The following is a 20,254-nucleotide window of genomic DNA, read 5'->3' on the forward strand; positions in this document are numbered from 1 at the left end:
TTGTCTGAGTCTCAGAATGGTTTGTTGAATTAGTTCAGACCCGTCGCGGTGTTTCTCCGTTTGAATCACCTGCTGTTTCACCTTTGCCATCTGATCCCTGTGCTCCGTGTTTAGAAAGCTGTAAAACTTTGTGACTAACTGATGAAACTTTAATGTGAATCTGTTAAAACTTTATTTCAGAGCAACAAAAGCACGACGCTCGGCCGACTCGTCAGGTTTTATTGACATGAGGAACAGAGAGCAGTCGACTTAGACTCTGCAGTAACAGTGAGTTTCTTCCTGACAAGCTTCGTGATGAGCTGAAGAAGAAGTTGACCTTTGACCCTTTCAGGCCGACTTCACATTGAAACAGACGCTAACAAACTGATTGTCTCAGCCGCTCTGCCGTTCATCGCTGAACAGAACAGAATTATATCAAAGTCTCTTCAAGGTGCAAATGGCTTTTTTTTCCCAGAAGGCCTCAGTGGTCGAGGATCCGCAGGTTTCCTGAAACGATCTTGTTCTCCAGCATCGCTCCGGCAGGAATATCGATCCGGTCGCCGTGATTGGCGATGATGATGACGGTTCCCTGAAAGGAAAGACGTTTGATTACACACAGAGAAGACGTAGTTTCACTCTGAGATCTGCTCTAAAGGCTGCAGCCAGTGATTGATCATTATCATTAATCGTTTGTGAAATGTGACGTGTCCCACAGACCAAAGCGACGTCAAACCTCAAACGTTTTTATCTCGTCAACAAAAATCCAGACTGTTTTCTCTTGAGACAAAGAAAAGCATCAAACTGAGAAACGGAAAATATATAAATATAAAAAATGTAAAATATGTAAAAGAGTTGCCTAAAATTAACTAAAGTGATTATTCGATTATCAAAAAAGTTGCTGATGAGTTTTGTTTCCCGTTTTCTTACAGTGTCAGTCCACAAAAAAGGCGCAGGTGGCGTCTCCACGTGCAGAAATAAAAGCGTCTTTCTGTTAGAAAGTGGAGAATTGATGCTGAACTGATCTCAGAGCAGTCGGGTGCAAACAGACGACCTCACTGGCTGTGATTATTCTTCGTGTTCACACTGGATCAAAGATCCTCGTGCACCTGACTTCTGTTTCCAGACAGAATCTCTCTTGTAAAAAAACTCAGCTCACTAATGTTTTTATAAAACATCAGCAGAGAAGAGACAAGGAAAGGGGTAAGTGGTCAGAGGTCAGCGACTTTACCTTCAGAGAGACGTTCTTGCCGAAGGTGACGTCTCCGGACACGGTGAGGTGATCCAGCTCCAACATGTCCGGGATGTTCTCGAATCTGGCCAGAAACTCCTGAACCTACAGGGCCAAAAGAAATGAATTAATGACACGATCGTTAAAAGTTTTAAGTTTGTGAGATGTAAATCTCTCTTAAGAAGGTCTGTTTTTAATTTCAGCCATTTTCTGTATGCTGTTAATCTTTTAAATTCTATTTTGTTACGAATTTTATTTTGAAGGTACTTCCTGTTTGACCAACGCTTAACGGTGTACGTCAACCTTTCGGTAAAATTTAAGCACCTGGCTGGAATGGGAACAAAATAATCTTTTCTTTTTCTTTTTGTAATGTTGTAAGGTGACAAAATCGGCCAAAAAAATTCATACTTTTTTTGGCCTCAAAATGTCATAAAAAACGTCATAGTATAGTATGCCGTTTTTTTCTAACAAAAAAAGTCAAATTTTTTTTGACCTCAAAGTGTCATAAAAAAACGTCATAGTATAGTAAGGCGTCAAAATCGGACAAAAAAAGTCAAAATTTTTTTTACCTCAAAGTGTCATAAAACACGTCATAGTATAGTAAGGCGTCAAAATCGGACAAAAAAAGTCAAAAAAATTTTTGACCTAAAAATGTCATAAAAAACGTCATAGTATAGTAAGGCGTTTTTTTCGGGCAAAAAAAGTCAAAAATTTTTTTGACCTAAAAATGTCATAAAAAACGTCATAGTATAGTATGGCGTTTTTTTCGGAAAAAAAAGTCAAAAAAAATTTTGACCTCAAAATGTCTTAAAAAACGTCATAGTATAGTAAGGCGTCAAAATCGGCCAAAAAAAGTCAAAAAAAATTTTGACCTCAAAATGTCATAAAAAACGTCATAGTATAATATGCTGTTTTTTCGGCCAAAAAAAGTCAAAATTTTTTTTGACCTCAAAATGTCATAAGAAACGTCATAGTATAGCAAGGCGTCAAAATCGGACAAAAAAAGTCAAAAAATTTTTTGACCTCAAAATGTCATAAAAAACGTCATAGTATAATAAGGCGTCAAAATCGGTCAAAAAAAGTCAAAAATTTTTTTGACCTCAAAATGTCTTAAAAAACGTCATAGTATAGTAAGGCGTCAAAATCGGACAAAAAAAGTCAAAAAAATTTTTGACCTCAAAATGTCATAAAAAACATCATAGTATAGTATGCCGTTTTTTTCGGACAAAAAAAGTCAAAAAAATTTTTGACCTCAAAATGTCATAAAAAACGTCATAGTATAATAAGGCGTCAAAATCGGACAAAAAAAGTCAAAAAATTTTTTGACCTCAAAAAGTTATAAAAAACGTCATAGTATAGTATGGCGTTTTTTTCGGTCAAAAAAAGTCAAAAAAATTTTTGACCTCAAAATGTCATAAAAAACGTCATAGCACAGCATGGCGTTTGTTTTGGCAAAAAAAAGTCAAAAATTTTTTTGACCTCAAAATGTCATAAAAAACGTCATAGTATAGTAAGGCGTTTTTTTCGGCCAAAAAAAGTCAAAATTTTTTTTGACCTCAAAATGTCATAAAAAACGTCATAGTATAGTATGCCGTTTTTTTCGGACAAAAAAAGTCAAAAATTTTTTTGACCTCAAAAAGTCATAAAAAACGTCATAGTATAGTATGGTGTATTTTTCTGACAAAAAAAATCAAAAAATTTTTTGACCTCAAAATGTCATAAAAAACGTCATAGTATAGTATGGCGTTTTTTTCGGACAAAAAAAGTCAAAATTTTTTTTACCTCAAAATGTCATAAAAAACGTCATAGTATAGTAAGGCGTCAAAATCGGTCAAAAAAAGTCAAAAATTTTTTTGACCTCAAAATGTCATAAAAAAACGTCATAGTATAGTAAGGCGTCAAAATCGGACAAAAAAAGTCAAAAAAATTTTTGACCTCAAAATGTCATAAAAAACGTCATAGTATAGTATGGCGTTTTTTTCGGACAAAAAAAGTCAAAATTTTTTTGACCTCAAAAAGTCATAAAAAACGTCATAGTATAGTATGGTGTATTTTTCTGACAAAAAAAATCAAAAAATTTTTTGACCTCAAAATGTCATAAAAAACGTCATAGTATAGTAAGGCGTCAAGATCGGTCAAAAAAAGTCAAATTTTTTTTTGACCTCAAAATGTCATAAAAAACGTCATAGTGTAGTATGGCGTCTTTTTCGGACAAAAAAAGTCAAAATTTTTTTGACCTCAAAATGTCATAAAAAACGTCATAGTATAGTAAGACGTCAAAATCGGACAAAAAAAGTCAAAAAAAATTTTGACCTCAAAATGTCATAAAAAACGTCATAGTATAGTAAGGCGTTTTTTTCGGCCAAAAAAAGTCAAAAATTTTTTTGACCTCAAAATGTCATAAAAAACGTCATAGTATAGTATGCCGTTTTTTTCGGATAAAAAAAGTCAAAATTTTTTTTTACCTCAAAAAGTCAAAAAACGTCATAGTATAGTATGGTGTATTTTTCTGACAAAAAAAATCAAAAAATTTTTTGACCTCAAAATGTCATAAAAAACGTCATAGTATAGTATGCCGTTTTTTTCTGACAAAAAAAGTCAAAAATTTTTTTGACCTCAAAAAGTCATAAAAAACGTCATAGTATAGTAAGGCGTCAAAATCGGTCAAAAAAAGTCAAAAAAATTTTTGACCTCAAAATGTCATAAAAAACGTCATAGTATAGTATGGCGTTTTTTTCGGACAAAAAAAGTCAAAATTTTTTTGACCTCAAAATGTCATAAAAAACGTCATAGTATAGTAAGGCGTCAAAATCGGTCAAAAAAAGTCAAATTTTTTTTTGACCTCAAAATGTCATAAAAAACGTCATAGTATAGTATGGCGTCTTTTTCGGACAAAAAAAGTCAAAATTTTTTTGACCTCAAAATGTCATAAAAAACGTCATAGTATAGTAAGGCGTCAAAATCGGACAAAAAAAGTCAAAAAAAATTTTGACCTCAAAATGTCATAAAAAACGTCATAGTATAGTATGGCGTTTTTTTCAGACAAAAAAAGTCAAAATTTTTTTGACCTCAAAATGTCATAAAAAATGTCATAGTATAGTAAGGCGTCAAAATCGGTCAAAAAAAGTCAAATTTTTTTTTGACCTCAAAATGTCATAAAAAACGTCATAGTATAGTATGCCGTTTTTTTCTGACAAAAAAAGTCAAAAAATTTTTTGACCTCAAAATGTCATAAAAAACGTCATAGTATAGTAAGGCCGTTTTTTTCTTACAAAAAAAGTCAAAAATTTTTTTGACCTCAAAAAGTCATAAAAAACGTCATAGTATAGTAAGGCGTCAAAATCGGTCAAAAAAAGTCAAAAAAAATTTTGACCTCAAAATGTCATAAAAAACGTCATAGTATAGTAAGGCGTTTTTTTCGGCCAAAAAAAGTCAAAAATTTTTTTGACCTCAAAATGTCATAAAAAACGTCATAGTATAGTATGCCGTTTTTTTCGGATAAAAAAAGTCAAAATTTTTTTTTACCTCAAAAAGTCAAAAAACGTCATAGTATAGTATGGTGTATTTTTCTGACAAAAAAAATCAAAAAATTTTTTGACCTCAAAATGTCATAAAAAACGTCATAGTGTAGTATGGCGTCTTTTTCGGACAAAAAAAGTCAAAATTTTTTTGACCTCAAAATGTCATAAAAAACGTCATAGTATAGTAAGACGTCAAAATCGGACAAAAAAAGTCAAAAAAAATTTTGACCTCAAAATGTCATAAAAAACGTCATAGTATAGTAAGGCGTTTTTTTCGGCCAAAAAAAGTCAAAAATTTTTTTGACCTCAAAATGTCATAAAAAACGTCATAGTATAGTATGCCGTTTTTTTCGGATAAAAAAAGTCAAAATTTTTTTTCACCTCAAAAAGTCAAAAAACGTCATAGTATAGTATGGTGTATTTTTCTGACAAAAAAAATCAAAAAATTTTTTGACCTCAAAATGTCATAAAAAACGTCATAGTATAGTATGCCGTTTTTTTCTGACAAAAAAAGTCAAAAATTTTTTTGACCTCAAAAAGTCATAAAAAACGTCATAGTATAGTAAGGCGTCAAAATCGGTCAAAAAAAGTCAAAAAAATTTTTGACCTCAAAATGTCATAAAAAACGTCATAGTATAGTATGGCGTTTTTTTCGGACAAAAAAAGTCAAAATTTTTTTGACCTCAAAATGTCATAAAAAACGTCATAGTATAGTAAGGCGTCAAAATCGGTCAAAAAAAGTCAAATTTTTTTTTGACCTCAAAATGTCATAAAAAACGTCATAGTATAGTATGGCGTCTTTTTCGGACAAAAAAAGTCAAAATTTTTTTGACCTCAAAATGTCATAAAAAACGTCATAGTATAGTAAGGCGTCAAAATCGGACAAAAAAAGTCAAAAAAAATTTTGACCTCAAAATGTCATAAAAAACGTCATAGTATAGTATGGCGTTTTTTTCAGACAAAAAAAGTCAAAATTTTTTTGACCTCAAAATGTCATAAAAAATGTCATAGTATAGTAAGGCGTCAAAATCGGTCAAAAAAAGTCAAATTTTTTTTTGACCTCAAAATGTCATAAAAAACGTCATAGTATAGTATGGCGTCTTTTTCGGACAAAAAAAGTCAAAAATTTTTTTGACCTCAAAATGTCATAAAAAACGTCATAGTATAGTAAGGCGTCAAAATCGGTCAAAAAAAGTCAAATTTTTTTTTGACCTCAAAATGTCATAAAAAACGTCATAGTATAGTATGGCGTCTTTTTCGGACAAAAAAAGTCAAAATTTTTTTGACCTCAAAAAGTCATAAAAAACGTCATAGTATAGTAAGGCGTCAAAATCGGTCAAAAAAAGTCAAAAAAAATTTTGACCTCAAAATGTCATAAAAAACGTTATAGTATAGTATGCCGTTTTTTTCTGACAAAAAAAGTCAATTTTTTTTTTGACCTCAAAATGTCATAAAAAACGTCATAGTATAGTAAGGCATTAAAATCGGACAAAAAAAGTCAAAAAAATTTTTGACCTCAAAATGTCATAAGAAACGTCATAGTATAGTAAGGCGTCAAAATCGAACAAAAAAAGTCAAAAAATTTTTTGACCTCAAAAAGTTATAAAAAACGTCATAGTATAGTATGGCGTTTTGGCCAAAAAAAGTCAAAAAATTTTTTGACCTCAAAATGTCATAAGAAACGTCATAGTATAGTAAGGCGTCAAAATCGGACAAAAAAAGTCAAAAATTTTTTTGACCTCAAAATGTCATAAAAAACGTCATAGTATAATAAGGCGTTAAAATCGGTCAAAAAAAGTCAAAAAATTTTTTGACCTCAAAATGTCATAAAAAACGTCATAGTATAGTAAGGCGTCAAAATCGGTCAAAAAAAGTCAAAAATTTTTTTGACCTCAAAAAGTCATAAGAAACGTTATAGTATAGTAAGGCGTCAAAATCGGACAAAAAAAGTCAAAAAATTTTTTGACCTCAAAATGTCATAAAAAACGTCATAGTATAGTGTACCGTTTTTTTCGGACAAAAAAAGTCAAAATTTTTTTTGACCTCAAAAAGTAAAAAAAAAAACGTCATAGTATAGTATGGCGTTTTTTTCTGACAAAAAAGTCAAACATTTTTTTGACCTCAAAATGTCATAAAAAACGTCATAGTATAGTAAGGCGTCAAAATCGGACAAAAAAAGTCAAAAAAATTTTTTGACCTCAAAATGTCATAAAAAACGTCATAGTATAGTAAGGCGTCAAAATCTGATAAAAAAAGTCAAAATTTTTTTTGACCTCAAAAAGTCATAAGAAACGTCATAGTATAGTAAGGCGTCAAAATCGGTCAAAAAAAGTCAAAAATTTTTTTGACCTCAAAATGTCATAAAAAACGTCATAGTATAGTATGGTGTATTTTTCTGACAAAAAAAGTAAAAAAAAATTTTGACCTCAAAATGTCATAAAAAACGTAATAGTAAACTATGCCGTTTTTTTCTGACAAAAAAAGTCAAAAATTTTTTTGACCTCAAAAAGTCATAAAAAACGTCATAGTATAGTAAGGCCGTTTTTTTCTTACAAAAAAAGTCAAAAATTTTTTTGACCTCAAAAAGTCATAAAAAACGTCATAGTATAGTAAGGCGTCAAAATCGGTCAAAAAAAGTCAAAAAAAATTTTGACCTCAAAATGTCATAAAAAACGTTATAGTATAGTATGCCGTTTTTTTCTGACAAAAAAAGTCAAAAATTTTTTTGACCTCAAAATGTCATAAAAAACGTCATAGTATAGTAAGGCATCAAAATCGGACAAAAAAAGTCAAAAAAATTTTTGACCTCAAAATGTCATAAGAAACGTCATAGTATAGTAAGGCGTCAAAATCGGACAAAAAAAGTCAAAAAAAATTTTGACCTCAAAATGTCATAAAAAACGTCATAGTATAGTATGGCGTTTTTTTCAGACAAAAAAAGTCAAAATTTTTTTGACCTCAAAATGTCATAAAAAATGTCATAGTATAGTAAGGCGTCAAAATCGGTCAAAAAAAGTCAAATTTTTTTTTGACCTCAAAATGTCATAAAAAACGTCATAGTATAGTATGGCGTCTTTTTCGGACAAAAAAAGTCAAAAATTTTTTGACCTCAAAATGTCATAAAAAACGTCATAGTATAGTAAGGCGTCAAAATCGGACAAAAAAAGTCAAAAATTTTTTTGACCTCAAAAAGTCATAAAAAACGTCATAGTATAGTAAGGCCGTTTTTTTCTTACAAAAAAAGTCAAAAATTTTTTTGACCTCAAAAAGTCATAAAAAACGTCATAGTATAGTAAGGCGTCAAAATCGGTCAAAAAAAGTCAAAAAAAATTTTGACCTCAAAATGTCATAAAAAACGTTATAGTATAGTATACCGTTTTTTTCGGACAAAAAAAGTCAAAATTTTTTTTGACCTCAAAAAGTAAAAAAAAAACGTCATAGTATAGTATGGCGTTTTTTTCTGACAAAAAAGTCAAAAATTTTTTTGACCTCAAAATGTCATAAAAAACGTCATAGTATAGTATGCCGTTTTTTTCTGACAAAAAAAGTCAAAAAATTTTTTGACCTCAAAATGTCATAAAAAACGTCATAGTATAGTAAGGCGTCAAAATCGGACAAAAAAAGTCAAAAAAATTTTTTGACCTCAAAATGTCATAAAAAACGTCATAGTATAGTATACCGTTTTTTTCGGACAAAAAAAGTCCAAATTTTTTTTGACCTCAAAAAGTAAAAAAAAAAACGTCATAGTATAGTATGGCGTTTTTTTCTGACAAAAAAGTCAAAAATTTTTTTGACCTCAAAATGTCATAAAAAACGTCATAGTATAGTAAGGCGTCAAAATCGGACAAAAAAAGTCAAAAAATTTTTTTGACCTCAAAATGTCATAAAAAACGTCATAGTATAGTAAGGCGTCAAAATCTGATAAAAAAAGTCAAAATTTTTTTTGACCTCAAAAAGTCATAAGAAACGTCATAGTATAGTAAGGCGTCAAAATCGGTCAAGAAAAGTCAAAATTTTTTTTGACCTCAAAATGTCATAAAAAACGTCATAGTATAGTAAGGCGTCAAAATCGGTCAAAAAAAGTCAAAAAATTTTTTGACCTCAAAATGTCATAAAAAACGTCATAATATAGTATGCCGTTTTTTTCGACCTAAAAATGTCATAAAAAACGTCATAGTATAGTAAGGCGTCAAAATCGGACAAAAAAAGTCAAAATTTTTTTGACCTCAAAATGTCATAAAAAACGTCATAGTATAGTAAGGCGTCAAAATCGGACAAAAAAAGTCAAAAAAATTTTTGACCTCAAAATGTCATAAAAAACGTCATAGTATACTATGCCGTTTTTTTCTGACAAAAAAAGTCAAAATTTTTTTTGACCTCAAAAAGTCATAAAAAACGTCATAGTATAGTAAGGCGTCAAAATCGGTCAAAAAAAGTCAAAAATTTTTTTGACCTCAAAATGTCATAAAAAACGTCATAGTATAGTAAGGCGTCAAAATCGGACAAAAAAAGTCAAAAAAATTTTTGACCTCAAAATGTCATAAAAAACGTCATAGTATAGTATGCCATTTTTTTCTGACAAAAAAAGTCAAAAATTTTTTTGACCTCAAAAAGTCATAAAAAACGTCATAGTATAGTAAGGCCGTTTTTTTCTTACAAAAAAAGTCAAAAAATTTTTTGACCTCAAAATGTCATAAAAAACGTCATAGTATAGTAAGGCGTCAAAATCGGTCAAAAAAAGTCAAAAAAATTTTTTGACCTCAAAATGTCATAAAAAACGTCATAGTATAGTAAGGCGTCAAAATCGGTCAAAAAAAGTCAAAAAATTTTTTGACCTCAAAATGTCATAAAAAACGTCATAATATAGTATGCCGTTTTTTTCGACCTAAAAATGTCATAAAAAACGTCATAGTATAGTAAGGCGTCAAAATCGGACAAAAAAAGTCAAAATTTTTTTGACCTCAAAATGTCATAAAAAACGTCATAGTATAGTAAGGCGTCAAAATCGGACAAAAAAAGTCAAAAAAATTTTTGACCTCAAAAAGTCATAAAAAACGTCATAGTATAGTATGGTGTTTTTTTCGGACAAAAATGTCAAAATTTTTTTTGACCTCAAAATGTCATAAAAAACATCATAGTATAGTAAGGCGTCAAAATCGGTCAAAAAAAATTCAAATTTTTTTTTGACCTCAAAATGTCATAAAAAAAAGTCATAGTATAGTATGGTGTATTTTTCTGACAAAAAAAGTCAAAAAAAATTTTGACCTCAAAATGTCATAAAAAACGTCATAGTATACTATGCCGTTTTTTTCTGACAAAAAAAGTCAAAATTTTTTTTGACCTCAAAAAGTCATAAAAAACGTCATAGTATAGTAAGGCGTCAAAATCGGTCAAAAAAAGTCAAAAATTTTTTTGACCTCAAAATGTCATAAAAAAACGTCATAGTATAGTAAGGCGTCAAAATCGGACAAAAAAAGTCAAAAATTTTTTTGACCTCAAAAAGTCATAAAAAACGTCATAGTATAGTAAGGCCGTTTTTTTCTTACAAAAAAAGTCAAAAAATTTTTTGACCTCAAAATGTCATAAAATCGTCATAGTATAGTAAGGCGTCAAAATCGGTCAAAAAAAGTCAAAAATGTTTTTGACCTCAAAATGTCATAAAAAACGTCATAGTATAGTATGGTGTATTTTTCTGACAAAAAAAGTCAAAAAAAATTTTGACCTCAAAATGTCATAAAAAACGTCATAGCAAACTATGCCGTTTTTTTCTGACAAAAAAAGTCAAAAATTTTTTTGACCTCAAAAAGTCATAAAAAACGTCATAGTATAGTAAGGCCGTTTTTTTCTTCCAAAAAAAGTCAAAATTTTTTTTGACCTCAAAAAGTCATAAAAAACGTCATAGTATAGTAAGGCGTCAAAATCGGACAAAAAAAGTCAAAAAATTTTTTGACCTCAAAATGTCATAAAAAACGTCATAGTATAGTATGCCATTTTTTTCTGACAAAAAAAGTCAAAATTTTTTTGACCTCAAAATGTCATAAAAAACGTCATAGTATAGTAAGGCGTCAAAATCGGACAAAAAAAGTCAAAAATTTTTTTGACCTCAAAATGTCATAAAAAAAATCATAGTATAGTAAGGCGTCAAAATCGGTCAAAAAAAGTCAAATTTTTTTTTGACCTCAAAATGTCATAAAAAACGTCATAGTATAGTATGGTGTATTTTTCTGACAAAAAAAGTCAAAACATTTTTTGACCTCAAAATGTCATAAAAAACGTCATAGTATAGTATGCCGTTTTTTTCTGACAAAAAAAGTCAAAAAATTTTTTGACCTCAAAATGTCATAAAAAACGTCATAGTATAGTAAGGCGTCAAAATCGGACAAAAAAAGTCAACATTTTTTTTGACCTCAAAATGTCATAAAAAACATCATAGTATAGTAAGGCGTCAAAATCGGTCAAAAAAAGTCAAAACATTTTTTGACCTCAAAATGTCATAAAAAACGTCATAGTATAGTAAGGCGTCAAAATCGGTCAAAAAAGGTCAAAAGATTTTTTGACCTCAAAAAGTCATAAAAATCGTCATAGTATAGTATGCCGTTTTTTTCTGACAAAAAAAGTCAAAATGTTTTTTTACCTCAAAGTGTCATAAAAAACGTCATAGTATAGTAAGGCGTCAAAATCGGTTAAAAAAGGTCAAAAAAATTTTTGACCTCAAAAACTCATAAAAAACGTCATAGTATAGTATGGCGTTTTTTTCTGACAAAAAAAGTCAAAAATTTTTTTGACCTCAAAGTGTCATAAAAAACGTCATAGTATAGTAATGCGTCAAAATCAGTCAAAAAAAGTCAAAAATTTTTTTGACCTCAAAGTGTCATAAAATCGTCATAGTATAGTAAGGCGTCAAAATCGGTCAAAAAAAGTCAAAATTTTTTTTGACCTCAAAATGTCATAAAAAACGTCATAGTATAGTAAGGCTTCAAAATAGGATAAAAAAACTCAAAATTTTTTTTGACCTCAAAATGTCATAAAAAACGTCATAGTATAGTAAGGCGTCAAAATCGGCCAAAAAAAGTCAAAAATTTTTTTGACCTCAAAATGTCATAAAAAACGTCATAGTATAGTAAGGCGTTTTTTTCTGACAAAAAAAGTCAAAAATTTTTTTGACCTCAAAATGTCATAAAAAACGTCATAGTATAGTATGCCGTTTTTTTCTGACAAAAAAAGTCAAAAATTTTTTTGACCTCAAAATGTCATAAAAAACGTCATAGTATAGTATGGTGTATTTTTCTGACAAAAAAAGTCAAAACATTTTTTGACCTCAAAATGTCATAAAAAACGTCATAGTATAGTATGCCGTTTTTTTCTGACAAAAAAAGTCAAAAAATTTTTTGACCTCAAAATGTCATAAAAAACGTCATAGTATAGTAAGGCGTCAAAATCGGACAAAAAAAGTCAACATTTTTTTTGACCTCAAAATGTCATAAAAAACATCATAGTATAGTAAGGCGTCAAAATCGGTCAAAAAAAGTCAAAACATTTTTTGACCTCAAAATGTCATAAAAAACGTCATAGTATAGTAAGGCGTCAAAATCGGTCAAAAAAGGTCAAAAGATTTTTTGACCTCAAAAAGTCATAAAAAACGTCATAGTATAGTATGCCGTTTTTTTCTGACAAAAAAAGTCAAAATGTTTTTTTACCTCAAAGTGTCATAAAAAACGTCATAGTATAGTAAGGCGTCAAAATCGGTTAAAAAAGGTCAAAAAAATTTTTGACCTCAAAAACTCATAAAAAACGTCATAGTATAGTATGGCGTTTTTTTCTGACAAAAAAAGTCAAAAATTTTTTTGACCTCAAAGTGTCATAAAAAACGTCATAGTATAGTAATGCGTCAAAATCAGTCAAAAAAAGTCAAAAATTTTTTTGACCTCAAAGTGTCATAAAATCGTCATAGTATAGTAAGGCGTCAAAATCGGTCAAAAAAAGTCAAAATTTTTTTTGACCTCAAAATGTCATAAAAAACGTCATAGTATAGTAAGGCTTCAAAATAGGATAAAAAAACTCAAAATTTTTTTTGACCTCAAAATGTCATAAAAAACGTCATAGTATAGTAAGGCGTCAAAATAGGATAAAAAAACTCAAAATTTTTTTTGACCTCAAAATGTCATTGAAAACGTCATAGTATAGTAAGGCGTCAAAATCGGACAAAAAAAGTCAAAATTTTTTTTGACCTCAAAATGTCATAAAAAACGTCATAGTATAGTAAGGCGTTTTTTTCTGACAAAAAAAGTCAAAAATTTTTTTGACCTCAAAATGTCATAAAAAACGTCATAGTATAGTATGGTGTTTTTTTCGGACAAAAATGTCAAGATTTTTTTTGACCTCAAAATGTCATAAAAAACATCATAGTATAGTAAGGCGTCAAAATCGGTCAAAAAAAATTCTAAATTTTTTTTGACCTCAAAATGTCATAAAAAGAGTCATAGTATAGTATGGTGTATTTTTCTGACAAAAAAAGTCAAAAAAAATTTTGACCTCAAAATGTCATAAAAAACGTCATAGTATACTATGCCGTTTTTTTCTGACAAAAAAAGTCAAAATTTTTTTTGACCTCAAAAAGTCATAAAAAACGTCATAGTATAGTGAGGCGTCAAAATCGGTCAAAAAAAGTCAAAAATTTTTTTGACCTCAAAATGTCATAAAGAACGTCATAGTATAGTAAGGCGTCAAAATCGGACAAAAAAAGTCAAAAAAATTTTTGACCTCAAAATGTCATAAAAAACGTCATAGTATAGTATGCCATTTTTTTCTGACAAAAAAAGTCAAAAATTTTTTTGACCTCAAAAAGTCATAAAAAATGTCATAGTATAGTAAGGCCGTTTTTTTCTTACAAAAAAAGTCAAAAAATTTTTTGACCTCAAAAAGTCATAAAAAACGTCATAGTATAGTAAGGCGTCAAAATCGGTCAAAAAAAGTCAAAAATTTTTTTGACCTCAAAATGTAATAAAAAACGTCATAGTATAGTATGGTGTATTTTTCTGACAAAAAAAGTAAAAAAAAATTTTGACCTCAAAATGTCATAAAAAACGTAATAGTAAACTATGCCGTTTTTTTCTGACAAAAAAAGTCAAAAATTTTTTTGACCTCAAAAAGTCATAAAAAACGTCATAGTATAGTAAGGCCGTTTTTTTCTTACAAAAAAAGTCAAAAATTTTTTTGACCTCAAAAAGTCATAAAAAACGTCATAGTATAGTAAGGCGTCAAAATCGGTCAAAAAAAGTCAAAAAAAATTTTGACCTCAAAATGTCATAAAAAACGTCATAGTATACTATGCCGTTTTTTTCTGACAAAAAAAGTCAAAATTTTTTTTGACCTCAAAAAGTCATAAAAAACGTCATAGTATAGTGAGGCGTCAAAATCGGTCAAAAAAAGTCAAAAATTTTTTTGACCTCAAAATGTCATAAAGAACGTCATAGTATAGTAAGGCGTCAAAATCGGACAAAAAAAGTCAAAAAAATTTTTGACCTCAAAATGTCATAAAAAACGTCATAGTATAGTATGCCATTTTTTTCTGACAAAAAAAGTCAAAAAATTTTTTGACCTCAAAAAGTCATAAAAAATGTCATAGTATAGTAAGGCCGTTTTTTTCTTACAAAAAAAGTCAAAAAATTTTTTGACCTCAAAAAGTCATAAAAAACGTCATAGTATAGTAAGGCGTCAAAATCGGTCAAAAAAAGTCAAAAATTTTTTTGACCTCAAAATGTCATAAAAAACGTCATAGTATAGTATGGTGTATTTTTCTGACAAAAAAAGTAAAAAAAAATTTTGACCTCAAAATGTCATAAAAAACGTAATAGTAAACTATGCCGTTTTTTTCTGACAAAAAAAGTCAAAAATTTTTTTGACCTCAAAAAGTCATAAAAAACGTCATAGTATAGTAAGGCCGTTTTTTTCTTACAAAAAAAGTCAAAAATTTTTTTGACCTCAAAAAGTCATAAAAAACGTCATAGTATAGTAAGGCGTCAAAATCGGTCAAAAAAAGTCAAAAAAAATTTTGACCTCAAAATGTCATAAAAAACGTTATAGTATAGTATGCCGTTTTTTTCTGACAAAAAAAGTCAAAAATTTTTTTGACCTCAAAATGTCATAAAAAACGTCATAGTATAGTAAGGCATCAAAATCGGACAAAAAAAGTCAAAAAAATTTTTGACCTCAAAATGTCATAAGAAACGTCATAGTATAGTAAGGCGTCAAAATCGAACAAAAAAAGTCAAAAATTTTTTTGACCTCAAAAAGTTATAAAAAACGTCATAGTATAGTATGGCGTTTGTTTTGGCCAAAAAAAGTCAAAAAATTTTTTGACCTCAAAATGTCATAAAAAACGTCATAGTATAGTATGCCATTTTTTTCTGACAAAAAAAGTCAAAATTTTTTTTGACCTCAAAATGTCATAAAAAACGTCATAGTATAATAAGGCGTCAAAATCGGTCAAAAAAGTCAAAAAATTTTTTGACCTCAAAAAGTTATAAAAAACGTCATAGTATAGTATGGCGTTTGTTTTGGCCAAAAAAAGTCAAAAAATTTTTTGACCTCAAAATGTCATAAGAAACGTCATAGTATAGTAAGGCGTCAAAATCGGACAAAAAAAGTCAAAAATTTTTTTGACCTCAAAATGTCATAAAAAACGTCATAGTATAATAAGGCGTTAAAATCGGTCAAAAAAAGTCAAAAAATTTTTTGACCTCAAAATGTCATAAAAAACGTCATAGTATAGTAAGGCGTCAAAATCGGTCAAAAAAAGTCAAAAATTTTTTTGACCTCAAAAAGTCATAAGAAACGTCATAGTATAGTAAGGCGTCAAAATCGGACAAAAAAAGTCAAAAAATTTTTTGACCTCAAAAAGTCATAAGAAACGGCATAGTATAGTAAGGCGTCAAAATCGGACAAAAAAAGTCAAAAAATTTTTTGACCTCAAAATGTCATAAAAAACGTCATAGTATAGTATACCGTTTTTTTCGGACAAAAAAAGTCCAAATTTTTTTTGACCTCAAAAAGTAAAAAAAAAACGTCATAGTATAGTATGGCGTTTTTTTCTGACAAAAAAGTCAAAAATTTTTTTGACCTCAAAATGTCATAAAAAACGTCATAGTATAGTAAGGCGTCAAAATCGGACAAAAAAAGTCAAAAAATTTTTTTGACCTCAAAATGTCATAAAAAACGTCATAGTATAGTAAGGCGTCAAAATCTGATAAAAAAAGTCAAAATTTTTTTTGACCTCAAAAAGTCATAAGAAACGTCATAGTATAGTAAGGCGTCAAAATCGGTCAAGAAAAGTCAAAATTTTTTTTGACCTCAAAATGTCATAAAAAACGTCATAGTATAGTAAGGCGTCAAAATCGGTCAAAAAAAGTCAAAAATTTTTTGACCTCAAAATGTCATAAAAAACGTCATAATATAGTATGCCGTTTTTTTCGACCTAAAAATGTCATAAAAAACGTCATAGTATAGTAAGGCGTCAAAATCGGACAAAAAAAGTCAAAATTTTTTTGACCTCAAAATGTCATAAAAAACGTCATAGTATAGTAAGGCGTCAAAATCGGACAAAAAAAGTCAAAAAAATTTTTGACCTCAAAAAGTCATAAAAAACGTCATAGTATAGTATGCCATTTTTTTCTGACAAAAAAAGTCAAAAATTTTTTTGACCTCAAAAAGTCATAAAAAACGTCATAGTATAGTAAGGCCGTTTTTTTCTTACAAAAAAAGTCAAAAAATTTTTTGACCTCAAAATGTCATAAAAAACGTCATAGTATAGTAAGGCGTCAAAATCGGTCAAAAAAAGTCAAAAAATTTTTTTGACCTCAAAAAGTCATAAGAAACGTCATAGTATAGTAAGGCGTCAAAATCGGTCAAGAAAAGTCAAAATTTTTTTTGACCTCAAAATGTCATAAAAAACGTCATAGTATAGTAAGGCGTCAAAATCGGTCAAAAAAAGTCAAAAAATTTTTTGACCTCAAAATGTCATAAAAAACGTCATAATATAGTATGCCGTTTTTTTCGACCTAAAAATGTCATAAAAAACGTCATAGTATAGTAAGGCGTCAAAATCGGACAAAAAAAGTCAAAATTTTTTTGACCTCAAAATGTCATAAAAAACGTCATAGTATAGTAAGGCGTCAAAATCGGACAAAAAAAGTCAAAAAAATTTTTGACCTCAAAAAGTCATAAAAAACGTCATAGTATAGTATGGTGTTTTTTTCGGACAAAAATGTCAAAGTTTTTTTTGACCTCAAAATGTCATAAAAAACATCATAGTATAGTAAGGCGTCAAAATCGGTCAAAAAAAATTCAAATTTTTTTTTGACCTCAAAATGTCATAAAAAAAAGTCATAGTATAGTATGGTGTATTTTTCTGACAAAAAAAGTCAAAAAAAATTTTGACCTCAAAATGTCATAAAAAACGTCATAGTATACTATGCCGTTTTTTTCTGACAAAAAAAGTCAAAATTTTTTTTGACCTCAAAAAGTCATAAAAAACGTCATAGTATAGTAAGGCGTCAAAATCGGTCAAAAAAAGTCAAAAATTTTTTTGACCTCAAAATGTCATAAAAAAACGTCATAGTATAGTAAGGCGTCAAAATCGGACAAAAAAAGTCAAAAAAATTTTTGACCTCAAAATGTCATAAAAAACGTCATAGTATAGTATGCCATTTTTTTCTGACAAAAAAAGTCAAAAATTTTTTTGACCTCAAAAAGTCATAAAAAACGTCATAGTATAGTAAGGCCGTTTTTTTCTTACAAAAAAAGTCAAAACATTTTTTGACCTCAAAATGTCATAAAAAACGTCATAGTATAGTAAGGCGTCAAAATCGGTCAAAAAATGTCAAAAATGTTTTTGACCTCAAAATGTCATAAAAAACGTCATAGTATAGTATGGTGTATTTTTCTGACAAAAAAAGTCAAAAAAAATTTTGACCTCAAAATGTCATAAAAAACGTCATAGCAAACTATGCCGTTTTTTTCTGACAAAAAAAGTCAAAAATTTTTTTGACCTCAAAAAGTCATAAAAAACGTCATAGTATAGTAAGGCCGTTTTTTTCTTCCAAAAAAAGTCAAAATTTTTTTTGACCTCAAAAAGTCATAAAAAACGTCATAGTATAGTAAGGCGTCAAAATCGGACAAAAAAAGTCAAAAAATTTTTTGACCTCAAAATGTCATAAAAAACGTCATAGTATAGTAAGGCGTCAAAATCGGACAAAAAAAGTCAAAAAAATTTTTGACCTCAAAAAGTCATAAAAAACGTCATAGTATAGTATGGTGTTTTTTTCGGACAAAAATGTCAAAGTTTTTTTTGACCTCAAAATGTCATAAAAAACATCATAGTATAGTAAGGCGTCAAAATCGGTCAAAAAAAATTCAAATTTTTTTTTGACCTCAAAATGTCATAAAAAAAAGTCATAGTATAGTATGGTGTATTTTTCTGACAAAAAAAGTCAAAAAAAATTTTGACCTCAAAATGTCATAAAAAACGTCATAGTATACTATGCCGTTTTTTTCTGACAAAAAAAGTCAAAATTTTTTTTGACCTCAAAAAGTCATAAAAAACGTCATAGTATAGTAAGGCGTCAAAATCGGTCAAAAAAAGTCAAAAATTTTTTTGACCTCAAAATGTCATAAAAAAACGTCATAGTATAGTAAGGCGTCAAAATCGGACAAAAAAAGTCAAAAAAATTTTTGACCTCAAAATGTCATAAAAAACGTCATAGTATAGTATGCCATTTTTTTCTGACAAAAAAAGTCAAAAATTTTTTTGACCTCAAAAAGTCATAAAAAACGTCATAGTATAGTAAGGCCGTTTTTTTCTTACAAAAAAAGTCAAAAAATTTTTTGACCTCAAAATGTCATAAAAAACGTCATAGTATAGTAAGGCGTCAAAATCGGTCAAAAAATGTCAAAAATGTTTTTGACCTCAAAATGTCATAAAAAACGTCATAGTATAGTATGGTGTATTTTTCTGACAAAAAAAGTCAAAAAAAATTTTGACCTCAAAATGTCATAAAAAACGTCATAGCAAACTATGCCGTTTTTTTCTGACAAAAAAAGTCAAAAATTTTTTTGACCTCAAAAAGTCATAAAAAACGTCATAGTATAGTAAGGCCGTTTTTTTCTTCCAAAAAAAGTCAAAATTTTTTTTGACCTCAAAAAGTCATAAAAAACGTCATAGTATAGTAAGGCGTCAAAATCGGACAAAAAAAGTCAAAAAATTTTTTGACCTCAAAATGTCATAAAAAACGTCATAGTATAGTATACCGTTTTTTTCGGACAAAAAAAGTCAAAAAATTTTTTGACCTCAAAATGTCATAAAAAACGTCATAGTATAGTATGCCATTTTTTTCTGACAAAAAAAGTCAAAATTTTTTTGACCTCAAAATGTCATAAAAAACGTCATAGTATAGTAAGGCGTCAAAATCGGACAAAAAAAGTCAATTTTTTTTTTGACCTCAAAATGTCATAAAAAAAATCATAGTATAGTAAGGCGTCAAAATCGGTCAAAAAAAGTCAAATTTTTTTTTGACCTCAAAATGTCATAAAAAACGTCATAGTATAGTATGGTGTATTTTTCTGACAAAAAAAGTCAAAACATTTTTTGACCTCAAAATGTCATAAAAAACGTCATAGTATAGTATGCCGTTTTTTTCTGACAAAAAAAGTCAAAAAATTTTTTGACCTCAAAATGTCATAAAAAACGTCATAGTATAGTAAGGCGTCAAAATCGGACAAAAAAAGTCAACATTTTTTTTGACCTCAAAATGTCATAAAAAACATCATAGTATAGTAAGGCGTCAAAATCGGTCAAAAAAAGTCAAAACATTTTTTGACCTCAAAATGTCATAAAAAACGTCATAGTATAGTAAGGCGTCAAAATCGGTCAAAAAAGGTCAAAAGATTTTTTGACCTCAAAAAGTCATAAAAAACGTCATAGTATAGTATGCCGTTTTTTTCTGACAAAAAAAGTCAAAATGTTTTTTTACCTCAAAGTGTCATAAAAAACGTCATAGTATAGTAAGGCGTCAAAATCGGTTAAAAAAGGTCAAAAAAATTTTTGACCTCAAAAACTCATAAAAAACGTCATAGTATAGTATGGCGTTTTTTTCTGACAAAAAAAGTCAAAAATTTTTTTGACCTCAAAGTGTCATAAAAAACGTCATAGTATAGTAATGCGTCAAAATCAGTCAAAAAAAGTCAAAAATTTTTTTGACCTCAAAGTGTCATAAAATCGTCATAGTATAGTAAGGCGTCAAAATCGGTCAAAAAAAGTCAAAATTTTTTTTGACCTCAAAATGTCATAAAAAACGTCATAGTATAGTAAGGCTTCAAAATAGGATAAAAAAACTCAAAATTTTTTTTGACCTCAAAATGTCATAAAAAACGTCATAGTATAGTAAGGCGTCAAAATAGGATAAAAAAACTCAAAATTTTTTTTGACCTCAAAATGTCATTGAAAACGTCATAGTATAGTAAGGCGTCAAAA

The 20,254-nt window shown here is 28.7% G+C and overlaps 1 protein-coding gene across 2 annotated transcripts in view; it reads right to left on the reverse strand.

Moving 5' to 3' along the window:
* Positions 1 to 202: 202 nt before the first annotated feature.
* Positions 203 to 20,254, reverse strand: part of LOC121181167 (UTP--glucose-1-phosphate uridylyltransferase-like) — a 29,353-nt gene continuing 9,301 nt past the window's right edge. For both annotated transcript variants that reach the window (XM_041036996.1, XM_041036995.1), the window contains exons 9-10: positions 1,208 to 1,312; positions 203 to 568 (exon numbers count right to left, since the gene is read on the reverse strand). In XM_041036996.1, coding sequence (XP_040892930.1) covers positions 461 to 568; positions 1,208 to 1,312 — 213 coding nt within the window. In that variant the 3' untranslated portion in view covers positions 203 to 460. The remainder of the gene's footprint in view (positions 569 to 1,207; positions 1,313 to 20,254) is intronic.

Source organism: Toxotes jaculatrix, chromosome 4 (genome assembly GCF_017976425.1).
Source record: "Toxotes jaculatrix isolate fToxJac2 chromosome 4, fToxJac2.pri, whole genome shotgun sequence".
Taxonomy (NCBI): domain Eukaryota; kingdom Metazoa; phylum Chordata; class Actinopteri; family Toxotidae; genus Toxotes; species Toxotes jaculatrix.